We start from the raw sequence: 16,352 nt of genomic DNA on the forward strand, positions 1-16,352 counted from the left end.
TCTCGAGAGGTATGTTGCCTTCTTGGACCTCTGTAGCGGTTTGATATTACTGAGTGGCCACTTCAGAAGTCAGTTAAGAGTCAACCACACATATGTGGGATTGGATTAAGTGAGGGTTCCCAATCCTCCCGCTTTGGGTGGGACCCTACCAAAGTGGTTGAAATGGCCCTTGCCTGCGTAATTCACACAGTGAAAGGCTCCTCAGACAGCACCTTCCAAACCCACGACCTCGACCAACTAGAAGAACAAGGGCAGCAAATACATGGGAACACCACCTCCTGCAAGTTCCCCTCCAAGTCACACACCATCCTGACTTGGAACTATATCGCCATTCCTTCACTGTCGCTGGGTCAAAATCCTGGAACTCCCTTCCTAACAGCACTGTGGGTGTACCTACCCCACATGGACTGCAGCGGTTCAAGAAGTGAGCTCACCACCACCTTCTCAAGGGCAATTAGGGATGGGCAATAAATGCTGGCCTGGCCAGTGACGCCTACATCCCATGAATGAATATAAAAAAGTACCCCAGCTGTCGGGGCCAATGCAACTCTGTTGAGTCCTAAGAGAGAAACTGGGGGAAGGGGAGAGAGAAAATGAGAGAGCAACACAAACTTGTGGATCGAGAGAGAGAAACACAAACTGAGGAACGGAGGGAGAGAGATTAACAAATTGAGGGAGAGAGAAACACAAGCTGGGGAATGAGACGAAACTGGGGAAGGATGGAGGGAGGGAGAGAGAAACAAACTGAGGGAGAGAGAAACACAAGCTGGGGGAAAGAGAGAAACATAAACTGGGGGAAGGAAGGTTCCTGTCAGCCTGTGATGTGGCACTGTTGTATGAACTGTTTTGTTCCAGCACTCAGGCAGCTTTGTTGCTCCTCCCTGAGAATTCACCCTCACCTTCCTGACGCTGGGTTTCAGCAGTGGGTTATGGGAATCAGTGAATTGCAATTGGCTTTGGTTTTATTTATTATTTTTATAACTTGCTGTGTATTATAAAAGTCATAGAATTGTATAAAACTTTAATTAAGAGTTACTTATATCAATGATGATTTTGTTGCATCAGTGTTATTGGTGTTTCTTGTTGTAGTCAGTACTGTAGAAAAGTCACAGAAGTGGTTTTTATTTAAACATTTCTTATCATTAAAATTTTTTATTCTTTTATATTTTTTGATTTATAAATTACATTATCTCACCATTAAAACAAAATCGAAATATTTGATTTGAGGTTTGGTAAGATTGACACAATCTACTAACATTTACAAACAGTGGGTGAACATCACGTGATCGAATGTCATGTGATAAAGTATCACACGAGCTGCATCATGTGATTGAATTACCGCATACAAGATGCACTGCAGCAACTGACCAAGGCTTCTTCAACAGCACCTTCCAAACCTACAACCTCCATCACCTAGAAAGACAACGGGCAGCAGGCACATGGGAACACCACCACCTGCAAGTTCCCCTACAATCCACACACCATCCTGACTTGGAACTATATCGCCGTTCCTTCACTGTCACTGGGTCAAAATCCTGGAACTCCCTTCCTAACAGCACTGTGTGTATAACTACCCCACATGGACTTCAGCGGTTCAAGAAGGCAGCTCACCACCACCTTCTCAAGGGCAAATAGGGATGGGTAACAAATGCTGTCCTAGCCAGCGACACCCACATGCCATGAATGAATAAAAAAAATCCATTTGATCAAATGTGACATGATCAAATCTCCAGAAATATGTCAAAGTAGAGTTTCCAATCCTAATTTGTGAAATCTGCTGGTATAAAACTGGGAATAATTTAACCAAGAGAGGGCACTTGTTTGGGAGTTTCTTCATTCTGAACTTTCCACTATATTTCTTGTTTACTGTTGAAGTTCAGTCCCAGCATCAGAGTCTCCTGCAGCTATTCTCCCCATAGACAGTACGGCTGCCAGTTTCTCGCTCCCTGGTGTCTCTACCAGATCATGGATCTCTGTCAGATTCTCCAGACCTGTTTGCTCTGGGCTGCAGTGTGTTTGCTCATTGTGTTGTTAAGCTTTTTCTTGGGTTATCTCTGCTACGTTCACTATGTCCATCTGAAGTTTGATCACATACCGGGTCCTCCCAGAGACAGGTACGGTCACTTTATTGATTTGGTAAATGTGATACTCCAGAAAATAGACAGGGGAAACAAGATTAAGGGAGCAGGGGTATATCCCCTTGAACAGAGGACATGCAATGACACATAGGGCATTAGGGAGAGGTGACACTTTCCAGCAAGGGCTTAGAGAAGCTGTTGGGATTTTCTGTTGGAGCAACTACCTAAAAGTACACAGCTTCATTTTAAATAAACTCTAAACAGAACTTTATGATTTTGGTTTGGCTGAGAGCCAAGTTACCGGGTAAGCATAATGGCAGCACTGACGTTCCCACACTTTGTGACAGTTGATTATTAAATGGGCACTGTCATTAAAAATAGGTGTTTGGCAAGACACTTTATATTTAGGAGACTGAAAGGTAGAAGGTTGCGATTATACTGCGCTGTTCATCCGTTCATGACTCCAAGTGCTTTACAGCCAATGAAATGTAGTCACTGCAATCTGGGACACACAGCAACAGAGCATTGCCATCTGCTGCCAGGCTGCAAACATGCACTTCAGGCCTGGCACTGCTGCTGACTGTAACGGTCAGCGCAGCTGAAACCTGCCTCCACCTCCCTCCCACCACCACCTTCTGAAGGGCAATTAGGGATGGGCAACAAATGCTGGTCTAGCCAGCGACACCCACATCCCATGAATGAATAAAAAAATCCATTTGATCAAATGTGACATGATCAAATCTCCAGGAATATGTCAAACCAAAGTTTCCAATCCTAATTTAACTTGTGAAATCTGTTGGTATAAAACTGGGAATAACAAACAAGACAGGGCACTTGTTTGGGAGTTTCTTCATTCTGAATTTTCCTCTCTATATTTATTGACCTATGGAGATGATGCTGTGGGAATTTCAAGTGGAACCACCCACCGCAGCTACTCCATGCAATACCACCTCCAGTTGCTGGGCTCCAAATTTATGTCTGTGCTTTTCTTCCTTTGGAGTTAGAAGATTCAAGTCCCACTTCAGAGATCTGAATCCATAACTGAGGCGGGCAATCCCAGTGCATTACTGAGGGAGTGCTGCACTGTCAGAGGTGCCATCTTTTGGATGAGGTTAAACCGAGGCCCCATCTGTCCTCTTGGATGGACATAAAAGATCCACCTTTATTTCAAAAGAAAGCAGGGGATTTCTCCCCAGTATCCTAGTCAATACTTATCCCTCAACCAATACCTAAAACAGATTATCCAGTCATTACCACATTGCTGTTATGGGAGCTTGCTGTGTGCAAATTGGCTACTGTGTCTCTTACAGCAGCGACCACACTTCAAAAGTGCATCGTTGGCTCAAAAGCACGTTAAGATGTCCTGAGATCATAGAATATGCGATAGAAATGCAAGTTCTTTCTAACTGTACTCAAACCATAAGCCCATGACCACCACCTTCACCCCCACCCCAAACCCTGCCATCCTTACCGACCTGTCTGATTTGGATTAGACAAAAGATGTTTGAAATGCTTTCTGTGCCTAACTCCTCACTGACATCTAACTTATTCCAGCTTTCTGCTTGGACATGGCCCCACACTTCAAACATCAATGGCAGGATACGAACTGATCCACAACAAGTTCCTGGAATGGTGAGTATGGAGTGCTGCTTGCTTCTTGGTGGGGGGTACTTATCCACTATCTCACGCTAAAGGGTGCAGGAGAATGTTCCATTTACTAATGCAGTTCAAGGCTGTAAAACCCACTGTTGGGACAGGACTAGACAGTGCCAGGAACACGCTTCCCCACAATTGTCCTCTTTGCCTTATTTGAATAGTTATTAGCAGCTACCCGTGCAGGTTTTAACAGAGAGAAGCGGAAAATCTGACCAGCTGATTAAAGGGTTGTATACTCTTATAGGTAAGTGCATCTGGGGGAAAATATTTATTTCAGATGTTATCAAGCCACTGTCACTTTTCGCCCACCTTGGGTCATTTTAAAACAGCCATGCTTCAAGATCTACAGATATGGTTCTCACTGAGTGGCTTACTGACATCAAATTTCGCAGTAAGATTGTGAAAATGTCAATCACTGTGCACAAGTTCATTCAGCTTCCAACCTCTCAAGATAACTGGTTCTGCTGGTACCAATCAGATATCACTTTGTGCTCACATCTCGAGCACTCGTGGAACTGTACCCCTCTATAGAATAACAAATACCTGGGAGTGAGTTACAGACTGGAATCTAATCGAGGGGTTTGGGGGTTTTATATATAGAATAACAAATACCTGGGAGTGAGTTACAGACTGGAATCTAATCGAGGGGTTTGGGGGTTTTATATATAGAATAACAAATACCTGGGAGTGAGTTACAGACTGGAATCTAATCGAGGGGTTCGGGGGGGTTTATATATAGAATAACAGATACCTGGGAGTGAGTTACTGACTGGAATCTAATCGAGGGGTTTGAGGGGTTTCTATATAGAATAACAGATAACCAGGAGTGAGTTACAGACTGGAATCGAATCGAGGAGTTTGGGGGTTTATACAGAGAATAACAGATACCCGGGAGTGAGTTACAGACTGGAATCGAATTGAGGGGTTTATATAGAGAAAAACTGATACCCGGGAGTGAGTTACAAACTGGAATCTAACCGAGGGGTTTGGGGGTTTTATATATAGAATAACAGATACCTGGGATTGAGTTATAGGCTGGAATCTAATCAAAGGGTTTACATATAGAGTTTTAGGTTGTTTTATAGACTAAAGTTTTCTATAATTAATTTCTTTGTTCTTTTAGGAGTGAGATGTACGGACCTGTCATTCGAATAAATGTTTTGCACCGTGTTTCAGTTATTATCACTCACCCAGAGGCAATAAAGGTAGGGAGCTGTCATTTTCGATTCCCAGAGTGATTGGTTTGGTTGATTTGATGAGATTGTAGACTAATATGTGATTCTTATTTTACCTCAAGCCTCCAGCCACTCCATCACCCTGACTGTCTCTCTTAATTGATCCTGCAACGGTCATTGCTCCTCTGAACCTTCCTGTCCCTGCTAATATTCTATCCTACATACCCATCCCACTCACTGTATTTTCACTGTGTTAATATCAAGATTTGTGTACTTTCACCAGGAAAAACAGCACAGATTTAGACAGTGGGAGGGGTGGTATTTTAAGGAGCTCAGTAACTGTCCTATAGTTGTGAGTAATGATATAGATTGTGATGTAGAATCAGTTTGTGTGGAAATAAGGAATAACAAAGGAAAGAAATCAAGGGTGGGAGTGGTCTATAGGCCCCCGAAGAGTTGCCTCTCTGTAGGACAAGATATTAGTCAGGAAATAATGGAGGCGTGTAAGAAGGGCACTGCAATTATCATGGGTGATTTTAATAAAAGCAAAATACTGCGGATGCTGGAAATCTGAAATAAAAACGAGAAATGCTGGAACCACTCAGCAGGTCTGGCAGCATCTGTGGAAAGAGAAGCAGAGTTAACATTTCGGGTCAGTGACCCTTCTTCAGAACTGACAAATATTAAAAATGTCACAGATTATAAGCAAGTGAGGTGAGGGTGGGGCAAGAGATAACAAAAGAGAAGGTGCAAATTGGACAAGGCCACATAGCTGACCAAAAGGTCATGGAGCAAAGGCAAACAATATGTTAATGGTGTGTTGAAAGACAAAGCATTAGTACAGAATAGGTGTTAACGGACTGAATATTGAACAGCAGCAAGTGCAAAAATGATTTTAATCAGCATATAGACTGGACAAATCAAATTGGCAAGGGTAGCATGGAAAACGAATTTGTAGAGTGCCTCAGGGATTGTTACTTAGAGCAATACGTTGCAGAACCTACCCGGGAACAGGCTATTTTAGATTTGGTATTGTGTAATGAGGTAGGATTAATAAGAGATCTCGTAGTTAAGGATCCTTTAGGGGGAAGCGATCATAACATGGTAGAATTTCAAATTCAGTTTGAGGGTGAGCAACTCGGGTCTCAAACCAATGTCTTCAACTTAAACAAGGGCGATTACAGAGGTATGAAGAAAGAGTTATCTAAAGTGGGCTGGGAAAATAGACTAAAGGGGAAGTCAGTGGATGAGCAGTGGCAGACTTTTAAGCAGATATTTTATAACACTCAGCAAACATTTATTCCAGTCAGAAGGAAGGACACTAAGAGAATGATGAATCACCCGTGGATACTTCTTCTTTGGCCTTCTTGTCTCGAGAGACAATCGGTAAGCGCCTGGAGGTGGTCAGTGGTTTGTGGAGCAGCGCCTGGAGTGGTTATAAAGGCTAATTCTAGAGTGACAGACTCTTCCACAGGTGCTGCAGATAAAATTGGTTGTCAGGGCTGTTTCGCAGTTGGCTCTCCCCTTGGATAACAAAGGAAGTTAAGGAGAGTATCAAATCAAAAACAAAGGCATACAATGCAGTGAAAATGAGTGGTAGGCCAGAGGATTGGGAAGTTTTTAGAAACTAGCAGCGGATGACTAACAAATGAATAACTAGGGAGAAAATTGATTATGAGAGTAAATTGGCTGGAAATACTAAAACAAACAGTAAGAGCTTCTGCGGGTATATTAAAAGGAAGAGAGTAGCTAAAGTAAGTGTGGGACCCTTAGAGGATGAGGATGGGGAATTAATAACAGTGAACAGGGAAATGGCAGATAATTTAAACCAATATTTTGCAACAGTCTTCACGGTGGAGGACACTATAAACATCCCAATAATAATAGATGAACAAGCTGTAAATGGGAGGGAGGAACTTGTAACAATCTCTATCAAGAGGGAATAGGTGCTGGAAAAACTGATGGGACTAAAGGCAGACAAGTCGTCAGGACCCGATGGCCTGCATCCAAGGGTTTTAAAAGAAGTGGCTTCAGAGATAGTGGAGGCATTGGTCATAATATACCAAAACTCACTGGATTCCGGTAGGGTACCAGTGGATTGGAAAACCGCTGATATGACACCCCTATTCAAGAAAGGAGGGAGACAGAAAGCAGGGAACTATAGACTAGTTAGCTTAACATCAGTCATTGGGAAATTGCTAGAGTCCATTATTAAGGAAGAAATAGCAGGACATTTAGCAAAACATAATGCAATCAAACAGAGTCAACATGGTTTTATGAAAGGGAAATCATGTTTGACAAATTTGTTAGAGTTCTTTGTGGATATAACAAGCAGAGTGGATAAAGGGGAACAGCTAAGCATTTCTGCAGCCGCAAACGAGACTCCAGGATGGTATGTTGCCTCCCTGGTGTTCAGGTCAAGGATGTCTCAGAGCGGTTACAGGACATTCTGAAGGGGAAGGGTGAACAGCCAGTGGTCGTGGTACACATTGGTACAAACGACATAGGTAAAAAAAAGGATGAGGTCCTAAAAGCAGAATACAGGGAGCTAGGAAGTAAGTTGAAAAGTAGGACTTCAAAGGTAGTGATTTCAGGATTACTACCAGTGCCACGTGCTAGTCAGAGCAGAAATAGCAGGATATATCAGATGAATACGTAGCTGAAGAGATGGTGTGAGGGGGAGGGTTTTAGATTCCTGGGACATTGGGACTGGTTCCTGGGGAGGTGGGAGCAATACAAACTGGACGGGTTACACCTGGGCAGGACTGGGACTGATGTCCTAGGGGGAGTATTTGCTAGAGTGTTTGGGGAGGGTTTAAACTAAAATGGCAGGGGGGTGGGAACCTTTGCAAGGAGTCAGAGGAGGGGGGATCAAAGACAAGATCAAAAGACAGTAAGGGGAAGAAGAAAAGTGATAGACAGAGAAATCAAGGGCCAGAATCAAACAGGGCCACAGTGAAAAATAGTGGGAAGGGGACAAGTAATGTTAAAAAGACAAGCCTTAAGGCTTTGTGCCTTAACGCGCGGAGCATTCGCAATAAAGTGGATGAATTAATCGTGCAATTAGATGTTAACAGGTATGAAATAGTCAGGATTACGGAGACATGGCTGCAAGGTGACCAGGGATGGGAAATGAACATCCAGGGATATTCAGTATTTAGGAAGGACAGACAAAAAGCAAAAGGCGGTGGAGTTGCATTGCTGGTTAAAGAGGAAATTAACGCAATAGTGAGGAAAGATATTAGCTCTGACGTTGTGGAATCTGTATGGGTAGAGCTCAGAAACACTAAGGGGCAAAAAACGTTAGTTGGGGGTGTACATAGACACCCAAACTGTAGTGGTGATGTTGGGAATGGCATTAAACAGGAAATTAGAGATGCATGCGATAAAGGAACATCTGTAATTATGGGTGATTTTAATCTGCATACAGATTGGGCAAATCAAATTAGTTACAATACCGTAGAGGAGGAATTCATGGAGTGTATACGGGATGGTTTTCTGGACCAATACGTTGAGGAACCAACCAGAGAACAGGTCATCCTCGACTGGGTATTGTGTAATGAGAGAGGAATAATTGACAATCTAGTTGTGCGAGACCCCTTGGGGATGAGCGACCATAATATGATAGAATTCTTCATCACGATGGAGAGTGACGTAGTTGATTCTGAGACAAGTGTCCTGAATCTTAGTAAAGGAAACTACGAAGATATGAGGCGCGAGTTGGCCATGACAGATTGGGAAACGTTACTTAAAGGGATGACGGTGGATAGGCGATGGCAAACATTTAAAGAGCGCATGGATGAACTGCAACAATTGTTTATCCCTGTCTGGCGCAAAATTAAAACGGGAAAGGTAGCCAAACCATGGCTTACAAGGGAAATTAGAGATAGCATTAGATCCAAGGAACAGGCATATAAATTTGCCAGGAAAAACAACAGACCTGAGGATTGGGAGCAGTTTAGAATTCAGCAAAGGAGGGCCAAGTGATTGATTAAGAAGGGGAAAATAGAGTACGAGAGCAAGCTTGTGGGGAACATAAAAACTGACTGTAAACGTTTCTCTAGGTATGTGAAGAGAAAAAGATTGGTGAAGACAAATGTAGGTCCCTTACAGTCAGAAACAGGGGAATTTATTATGGGGAGTAAAGAAATGGCTGACCAATTAAATGCATACTTTGATTCTGTCTTCACAAAGGAGGACACAAATATCATACCAGAAATGTTGGGGAACACAGGGTTTAGTGAGAGAGAGGAACTGAAAGAAATCAGCATTCGTAGAGAAATGGCGTTGGGGAAATTGATGGGATTGAAGGCCGATAAATCCCCAGGGCCTGATGGTATGCATCCCAGAATACTTAAGGAAGTGGCCCTAGAAATAGTGGATGCATTGGTGGTCATCTTCCAAGATTCTATAGACTCTGGAACAGTCCCTACAGATTGGAGGGTAGCTAATGTAACCCCACTATTTAAAAAGGGAGGTAGAGAGAAAGCAGGGAATTCTGGACCAGTCAGCCTCACGTCAGTCGTGGGGAAAATTCTGGAGCCCATTATCAAAGATTTTATAGCAGAGCACTTAGAGAACAGTGGTAGAATCGGACAGAGTCAGAATGGATTTATGAAAGGGAAATTATGCTTGACAAATCTGCTAGAATTCTCCGAGGATGTAACTAGTAGAGTTGATGAGGGGGAGCCAGTTGATGTAGTTTATTTAGACTTTCAGAAGGCTTTCAACAAAATCCCACATAAGAGGTTAGCGTGTAAAATTAAAGCACATGGGATTGGGGGTAGTGTATTGCGATGGATAAAAAATTGGTTTGCGGACAGGAAACAAAGAGTAGGGATAAATGTGTCTTTTTCCGAATGGCAGGCAGTGACTAGTGGGGTACCGCAGGGATCGGTGCTCGGGCCCCAGTTATTCACAATATACATTAATGAGTTAGATGAGGGAACTAAATGTAATATCTCCAAATTTGCAGGTGGCGCAAAACTGGGTGGGAGGGTGAGTTGTGAGGAGGATGCAGAGAGGATTCAGGGTGATTTGGACAAGTTGAGTGAGTGGGCTAATGCATGGCAGATGCAGTAAATGTGGATAAATGTGAGGTTATCCACTTTGGTAGCAAAAACAGGAAGGCAGATTATTATCTGAACGGCTATAAACTGAGAGAGGAGAATATGCAACGAGACCTGGGTGTTCTCGTACACCAGTCGCTGAAGGTAAACATGCAGGTGCAACAGGCGGTAAAAAAGGCAAATGGTATGTTGGTCTTCATAGCGAGAGGATTCGAGTACAGGAGCAGGGATGTCTTGCTGCAATTATACACTGCCTTGGTGAGGCCACACCTGGAATATTGTGTGCAGTTTTGAACAAAGAACAAAGAACAGTACAGCACAGGAACAGGCCATTCGGCCCTCCAAGCCTGCGCTGATCTTGATGCCTGCCTAAACTAAAACCTTCTGCACTTCCAGGGACCATATCCCTCTATTCCCATCCTATTCATGTATTTGTCAAGCTGCCTCTTAAACATCATTATCGTACCTGCTTCCACCATCTCCCCCGGCAGCAAGTTCCAGGCACTCACCACCCTCTGTGTAAAGAACTTGCCTCGCACATCCCCTCTAAACTTTGCCCCTCGCACCTTAAACCTATGTCCCCTAGTAACTGACTCTTCCACCCTGGGAAAAAGATTCTAACTATCCACTCTGTCCATGCCGCTCATAACTTTGTAAACCTCTATCATGTCACCCCTCCACCTCCGTCGTTCCAGTGAAAACAATCCGAGTTTATCCAACCTCTCCTCATAGCTAATGCCCTCCAGACCAGGCAACATCCTGGTAAACCTCTTCTGTACCCTCTCCAAAGCCTCCACGTCCTTCTGGTAGTGTGGCGACCAGAATTGCACGCAATATTCTAAGTGTGGCCTGACTAAAGTTCTGTACAGCTGCAGCATGACTTGCCAATTTTTATACTCTGTGCCCCGACCGATGAAGGCAAGCATGCCGTATGCCTTCTTAACTACCTTATCCACCTGCATTGTCAGTTTCAGTGACCTGTGGACCTGTACGCCCAGATCTCTCTGCCTGTCAATACTCCTCAGGGTTCTGCCATTTACTGTATACTTCCCACCTGCATTAGATCTTCCAAAATGCATTACCTCACATTTGTCCGGATTAAACTCCATCTGCCATTTCTCCGCCCAAGACTCCAACCGATCTATATCCTGCTGTATCCTCTGACAATCCTCATCATTATCTGCAACTCCACCAACCTTTGTGTCGTCCGCAAACTTACCAATCAGACCAGCTGCATTTTCCTCCAAATCATTTATATATACTACAACGAGCAAAGGTCCCAGCACTGATCCCTGCGGAACACCACTAGTCACATCCCTCCATTCAGAAAAGCACCCTTCCACTGCTACCCTCTGTCTTCTATGACTGAGCCAGTTCTGTATCCATCTTACCAGCTCTGATCCCGTGTGACTTCACCTTTTGTACCAGTCTGCCATGAGGGACCTTGTCAAAGGCTTTACTGAATCCATATAGATAACATCCACCGCCCTTCCCTCATCAATCATCTTTGTCACTTACTCAAAAAACTCAATCAAATTAGTGAGCAGGACCTCCCCTTCACAAAACCATGCTGCCTCTCGCTAATAAGTTTGTTTGTTTCCAAATGGGAGTAAATCCTGTCCCGAAGAATCCTCTCTAATAATTTCCCTACCACTGACGTAAAGCTCACCGGCCTCTTATTTCCAAGATTATCCTTGCTACCCTTCTTAAACAAAGGAACAACATTGGCTATTCTCCAGTCCTCTGGGACCTCACCTGTAGCCAATGAGAATGCAAAGATTTCTGTCAAGGCCCCAGCAATTTCCTCCCTTGCCTCCCTCAGTATTCTAGGGTAGATCCCATCAGACCCTGGGGACTTATCTACCTTAATGCTTTGCAAGACACCCAACACCTCCTCCTTTTTGATAATGAGATGACTGAGACTATCTACACTCCCTTCCCTCGGCTCATCATCCACCAAGTCCTTCTCTTTGGTGAATACTGATGCAAAGTACTCATTTAGTACCTCGCCCATTTCCTCTGGCTCCACACATAGATTCCCTTCTCTGTCCTTGAGCGGGCCAACCCTTTCCCTAGTTACCCTCTTGCTCTTTATATATGTATAAAAAGCCTTGGGATTTTCCTTAATCCTGTTTGCCAATGACTTTTCATGACCCCTTTTAGCCCTCCTGACTCCTTGCTTAAGTTCCTTTCTACTGTCTTTATATTCCTCAAGGGATTCGTCTGTTCCTAGCCTTCCAGCCCTTTCGAATGCTTCCTTTTTCTTTTTGACGAGGCTCACAATATCCCGCGTTATCCAAGGTTCCCGAAACTTGCCAAACTTATCCTTCTTCCTCACAGGAACATGCTGGTCCTGGATTCTAATCAACTGAGGTTTGAAAGACTCCCACATGTCAGATGTTGATTTACCCTCAAACAGCCGCCCCCAATCTAAATTCTTCAGTTCCTGCCTAATATTGTTATAATTAGCCTTCCCCCAATTTAGCACCTTCACCCGAGGACTACTCTTATCCTTATCCACAAGTATCTTAAAACTTATGGAATTATGGTCACCTTATCTGGTCTCCTTCTCTGAGGAAGGATGTTCTTGCTATAGAGGGACTTCTGCGAAGGCTTTTACCAGACTGATTCCTGGGATGGTGGGACTGACGTATGAGGAGAGATTGAGTCGGTTAGGATTATATTCGCTGGAGTTCAGAAGAGTGGGGGGGAGATCTCATAGAAACCTATAAAATTCTAACAGGACTTGACAGGGTAGATGCAGGAAGGATGTTCCCAATGGTGGAGGAGTCCAGAACCAGGGGTCATAGTCTAAGGATACAGGGGTAAACCTTTCAGGACTGAGATGAAGAGAAATTTCTTCACCCAGAGAGTGGTGAACCTGTGGAATTTGCTACCTCAGAAAGCAGTTGAGGCCAAAACATTGTATGTTTTCAAGAAGGAGTTAGATATAGCTCTTGGGTCTAAAGAGATCGAAGGATATCGGGGGAAAGCGGGAACAGGTTACTGAGTTGGATGATCAGCCATGATAATAATGAATGGTGGAACAGGCTCGAAGGGCCGAATGGCCTACTCCTGCTTCTATTTTCTATGTTTCTATGTTTCTTTGAGAGAAGGGGTGAAAAACTGCATTGTGAAGTGGTACCAGTATTTCACCCAAGTGTCCATTCCCCATGTGTGAGTCCAGGTGCTGATTGCCGACAGGCTTTACAATGATCACAGCGGGGTCCATGCCGAACCTCCACACACAGACAGCCCATCAGGGGGGCCCCGGTACTTTTCTCAATACTGTTGAGGCCCATTGTTCTCTCCACCCTGAAGTTCCAACTCTGAGCCAGATGCTGCAGATGTCGCTAGGCCAGATGTGGAAGCAATATGAGTTGAAAACACCTGGTGCCTCAAACCTGCCAGTCTGTAGCAAAGGGGGTTTCAGCTGGCAGAAAGCTCTCACCTTTTCGGCTCCAGCAGTGAAGAGGTTTAAGATAATGTATACCTGGAAAATGAATGTACTACCAACATATCACTGTTCAATAATACATTTTTTGTTGCAGGAATTCTTGATGTCATCAAAATATCCTAAAGACACTTACACATACGATCGCATGTTCAACCTCTTTGGTAAAAGGTGTGTGGATCTGCACTCAACAGTCGTTTTAAAAAATTTAATTCAAGACCAGTATTTGTTGCCCATCCCAAGCTGCCCCTTGAGAAGGTAGTGGTGGACTGCATTCTCTAACTGGTGCAGTCCTTATGTTGAATCCACAGTGCTGCAGCGAGAGTTTGAAGGATTGGCGGTATAGTTCCAAGTCAGGATGGTTTGTGACTTGGAGGGGAACTTGCAGGTGGTGGTGTTCCCATGCATCTGCTGCCCTTGTCCTTCTAAGTGGTAGAGTTGTGGGTTGGAAGGTGCTGTTGAAGGAACCATGGTGAGTTGCTGCAGTGCATCTTGTATATGGTGCACACTGCTGCCACTGTGCGTCGGTGGTGGAGGGAGTGAATGTTAAAGGTGGTGGATGGGGTGCTGATCAAGCAGGCTGCTTTGTCTTGGATGGTGTCGAGCTTCTTGAGTGTTGTTGAAGTGACAAGTAAAGACTCCTTAATTTGTGAGTTGAAGGTGATGAAAAGACTTTGGGAAAACTCGGCGCAAAATTCCCAGCCTTTGACCGGCTCCGATAGCCACGGTACATGTTTGCCCAGTTAAGCTTCCGGTCATTGGTGGCCCCAGGATGTTGAAAGTGGGGGATTCTTCAATGGTAATGCCATTAAATGTCAAAGGGAGGTGATTACATTCTGTCTTGTTGGAGATGGTCATTGCCTAGCAGCTGTGTGGCTCAAAGATTACTTGCAACCTATCAGCCCAAGAGTGGATGCTGTCCCTTGCAGTAATACTCTCTGTACCCCACAACCCTCACTGTAATGCATTTTGCATTAACTCACACCCCTCATGTCACACTCTGATATACCCCCATCACTGTAACACACAAATATACCCCACACCCCTCATGTAACACTCTGATATACCCCACGTCACTGTAACACACAAATATACCCCACACCCCTCATGTAACACTCTGATATACCCCCATCACTGTAACACACAAATATACCCCACACCCCTCATGTAACACTCTGATATACCCCACGTCACTGTAACACACAAATATACCCCACACCCCTCATGTAACACTCTGATATACCCCCATCACTGTAACACACAAATATACCCCACACCCCTCATGTAACACTCTGATATACCCCCATCACTGTAACACACAAATATACCCCACACCCCTCATGTAACACTCTGATATACCCCACGTCACTGTAACACACAAATATACCCCACACCCCTCATGTAACACTCTGATATACCCCCATCACTGTAACACACAAATATACCCCACACCCCTCATGTAACACTCTGATATACCCCCATCACTGTAACACACAAATACACCCCACACCCCTCATGTAACACTCTGATATACCCCCATCACTGTAACACACAAATATACCCCACACCCCTCATGTAACACTCTGATATACCCCCATCACTGTAACACACAAATATACCCCACACCCCTCATGTAACACTCTGATATACCCCCATCACTGTAACACACAAATATACCCCACACCCCTCATGTAACACTCTGATATACCCCACGTCACTGTAACACACAAATATACCCCACACCCCTCATGTAACACTCTGATATACCCCACGTCACTGTAACACACAAATATACACCACACCCCTCATGTAACACTCTGATATACCCCACGTCACTGTAACACACAAATATACCCCACACCCCTCATGTAACACTCTGATATACCCCACGTCACTGTAACACACAAATATACCCCACACCCCTCATGTAACACTCTGATATACCCCCATCACTGTAACACACAAATATACCCCATACCCCTCATGTAACACTCTGATATACCCCCATCACTGTAACACACAAATATACCCCACACCCCTCATGTAACACTCTGATATACCCCCATCACTGTAACACACAAATATACCCCACACCCCTCATGTAACACTCTGATATACCCCCATCACTGTAACACACAAATATACCCCACACCCCTCATGTAACACTCTGATATACCCCCATCACTGTAACACACAAATATACCCCACACCCCTCATGTAACACTCTGATATACCCCCATCACTGTAACACACAAATATACCCCACACCCCTCATGTAACACTCTGATATACCCCACGTCACTGTAACACACAAATATACCCCACACCCCTCATGTAACACTCTGATATACCCCACGTCACTGTAACACACAAATATACCCCACACCCCTCATGTAACGCTCTGATATACCCCACGTCACTGTAACACACAAATATACCCCACACCCCTCATGTAACACTCTGATATACCCCCATCACTGTAACACACAAATATACCCCACACCCCTCATGTAACACTCTGATATACCCCCATCACTGTAACACACAAATATACCCCACACCCCTCATGTAACACTCTGATATACCCCCATCACTGTAACACACAAATATACCCCACACCCCTCATGTAACACTCTGATATACCCCCATCACTGTAACACACAAATATACCCCACACCCCTCATGTAACACTCTGATATACCCCCATCACTGTAACACACAAATATACCCCACACCCCTCATGTAACACTCTGATATACCCAACTTCACTGTAACACACAAATATACCCCACACCCCTCATGTAACGCTCTGATATACCCAACTTCACTGTAACACACAAATATACCCCACACCCCTCATGTAACGCTCTGATATACCCAACTTCACTGTAACACACAAATATACCCCACACCCCTCATG

At 44.2% G+C, this 16,352-nt stretch overlaps 2 protein-coding genes across 9 annotated transcripts in view; one reads left to right on the forward strand and one right to left on the reverse strand.

The window, feature by feature from the left end:
* Nucleotides 1-16,352, reverse strand: part of LOC137373545 (craniofacial development protein 2-like) — a 99,819-nt gene that overhangs the window by 70,679 nt on the left and 12,788 nt on the right. The window lies entirely within an intron of this gene.
* Nucleotides 1,881-16,352, forward strand: part of LOC137373543 (cholesterol 24-hydroxylase-like) — a 100,080-nt gene continuing 85,608 nt past the window's right edge. The window contains exons 1-4 of the mRNA XM_068038458.1: nt 1,881-2,114; nt 3,633-3,710; nt 4,858-4,939; nt 13,530-13,603. Coding sequence (XP_067894559.1) covers nt 1,966-2,114; nt 3,633-3,710; nt 4,858-4,939; nt 13,530-13,603 — 383 coding nt within the window. The 5' untranslated portion in view covers nt 1,881-1,965. The remainder of the gene's footprint in view (nt 2,115-3,632; nt 3,711-4,857; nt 4,940-13,529; nt 13,604-16,352) is intronic.

This window comes from Heterodontus francisci, chromosome 9 (assembly GCF_036365525.1).
Source record: "Heterodontus francisci isolate sHetFra1 chromosome 9, sHetFra1.hap1, whole genome shotgun sequence".
NCBI classification, from domain to species: domain Eukaryota; kingdom Metazoa; phylum Chordata; class Chondrichthyes; order Heterodontiformes; family Heterodontidae; genus Heterodontus; species Heterodontus francisci.